Source organism: Gigantopelta aegis, chromosome 10, assembly GCF_016097555.1.
Source record: "Gigantopelta aegis isolate Gae_Host chromosome 10, Gae_host_genome, whole genome shotgun sequence".
Lineage (NCBI taxonomy): Eukaryota > Metazoa > Mollusca > Gastropoda > Neomphalida > Peltospiridae > Gigantopelta > Gigantopelta aegis.
Window position 1 is genome coordinate 56,330,352 of NC_054708.1, and position 2,792 is coordinate 56,333,143.

Consider the following 2,792-nt stretch of genomic DNA (forward strand, 5'->3'; position numbering starts at 1 on the left):
ATGTTTCTGAGATAACGGGTAGGTAGCGTCTATGACTACATAGTACTTCACAAAATTTGAGTACTTATTTTTTGCAGGTACCCCTCACAAGGCTAATTGACACAGTGGTACTAGATGAAATAAAATTGCATAAATTTTTGCCGTGATGAAACTATTTATTTTCACACTTAACACACTCACATGTATCACCAATCACAGAACTTGTGATGTTAACTTCTCTGTCAAAAGTTCGGTGCACCTCGAAGTTTTACCCAGCCGGAATTTATTTGGTTTAGTACTATCTACAGGATACAAAGCGTTAATCAGAGAAGTAAGTTAGTTAATCTAGGCTGCAAGGATGTTTCTTTCTTATGAAAAACCCCCATTGGTTAATCAAAATTCCCTTGTTATGAAAAACCATTAGTTAATAAAATTTCCCTCATATACTTTAAATAGAATGATGCATTGATTCTGTTACGTTGACAATTCTGATTTGTATCAATGAATGTTCATCCCATTAGGTGTTAAAATAATTAGAATTTTATAAAATTATTTTTGTAAAGTTTAATTAAAACGAAGACACAAAACATGCATTAAGATGAATGTCTATGGCTGCAACTGTCAGTGACACTGAATACGTTTATAGTAGTCGAGGCAGTTAATTCCGCATACTTCTTGATTCTGGTTTCAGATATTTCACCATCACCTCAAACGAAAGGCGTCGAAATAAAAAATAAAAATAAACCAGCACATGTAGTTAAACGTCACTGCATCTTGATAATACGAAATATCTTATCTTGCCACTGTTTTTTTGCGTTATTTCACGATCGAATCGTACAGTGCATCTTGGAGTTTCCAAAGTTTATGAAATCAGTACAGTACGTGTACTTTCACTTTTCAATTTGGTACATCATGGATAGTTCAGTTTTCAAATCGGTACAAGACGGGTAGCTCAGGTTTCAGAACGGTACACAAACAAGTAGTTGATATTTCAGATTGGTGTAGGACGGGTAGTTCCTTTTTTAAAGTCTTTACAGGTGCAAGTAGTCAATTTTCCAATCAGTACAAAACAGGTCGTACATTTTTGAAATCGATACAGAACAGTTCATGCAGATTCCAAATCAGTACATAAACAAGTAGTTCGGTTTTGAAATCGGCGCAGAACAGTTGATCCAGATTTTAAATCGGTACAGGACGGGTAGTGCAGGTTTCACCTTTCAGTCTAGGAACCAGTCTGAACGGTACTCACCCTTGTGCTGTCATCAACATCGACACTTGAAGTCTTGCAGCCGAATATTTTCTTGAATGCTGCTTTAAATTGTCTGTTCTTTATTCCGTATATGAAGCAGTTTACACCTGAACTGCAGATACCCAGAAAGGACACCGATCTTAGACCCAATTCACTTGCCACGGCAGGGTTGAAGACAGCGATACCCGTGTACACTAGCTGCGGGATCCAGCAAATTATGGAGAACACATACACGGTTAGCATCAAGGTAGCCTTCATGGAGTCTTGCGTTCTGGCTTCATTAACACTCCGAGCATTGTCCTTGAGTCTGATGCTGATTTCGGCAGCCATAACGCGTAGAAACGACAAAAATCCAAGAAACGAAATTATGAAAAGCATTAATATAGCGCCAGTTACGTAACTGCGTGGCGTAACGTTCGAAGTAAAACACAATTTTCCGGGTTTCCACCGATCAATGCCACTGACCGTAGGGACCGCTATAACAACCGATACCATGAAGACGAGAAAACTCCATACAAGACTTCGAGTTATCGTCATGTACGAATGGTAGTGAAATGGAAACTGTACTGCATAAAACCTTTCCATGGAAATCAATGACAAGAAAGACATCGCATTGGTAACGCAGAAGAAGGATAGGAAAGTATTCACCAGACAAGAAACTCGATTTACAAACAGTTGTGGCTGCTGAGAAAGAAGAATCTTCAATGGAAGGTATATGCCTCCCATCATCAGGTCCGCGAAAGCAAGCGACATGATCATGGTATTGCTGGGGTTTCTGAGACTGTGAAAGCGTAGCACGGCAACGATGATGAGAAGATTTCCACAAACAATAACCGGAACAACAGTCACTTCTAAAATTAACAAAAATGTGTACGCCCGAATTTCAGAGGCCGTTAATCTGCTAACAGTTGCGTTTAACAATGAGCTGTTGTTAGACATGTTTCGTTGTCTCTTCTTTTCTTTCTTTTTCTTATTTCCAATTAAAGTGTCTCCTCTTAATCACCAAAAAGAGTAACTGCTAAAAGATGTCCAAAATTCCTACTTTTATACTTAACTAGCCAGGTAGATTAACGAAGAAATCGTTGAAATTGGAGAGCGAACTAGTAGATCAGTCTATTTTCGTGATGCAGTACATTTTAAAACGATCGATTCTTGGGTTGTTATTGTCTTAATGCAGCGACCATTTACACATTAATGAACGTCCTCACGTCACATTCGGCGGTGACATTTCGACAAATATAGTCTTTTTATAATGTAATTATAATTCATTAACTCGGCTTAGCATGGCCGCTGACGATGACGTCATTTAGACGGCATTTCCTCGGTTTCTCTCCAGTTCAAGTAATCGCATTTCGATCGTCTTAATTGTGAAGACACTCAAAAAAACCTGTCTTAATAAGTCACGTGACCAAAATTACTTCGACACAATTGGACAGACATCATCGCCAAGAGCTGTACAAATGGCGTCAAAACAACTGGTGTGAACACACAATGACGCTTGCCCCGCCCATATCAAGTAATGAACCTATGAAAAACCGTCTAAATCGGTTAGTAGGCTTAAGAC

General features: G+C 38.7%; 1 protein-coding gene across 1 annotated transcript; it reads right to left on the minus strand.

The window, feature by feature from the left end:
- Positions 1-1,201: 1,201 nt before the first annotated feature.
- On the minus strand, positions 1,202-2,167 carry LOC121383706 (melatonin receptor type 1A-like). Its single transcript, XM_041513801.1, has one exon. It carries the CDS (start codon positions 2,165-2,167, stop codon positions 1,202-1,204), a length of 966 nt encoding a protein of 321 aa, XP_041369735.1.
- Between the last annotated feature and the right edge of the window lie 625 nt (positions 2,168-2,792).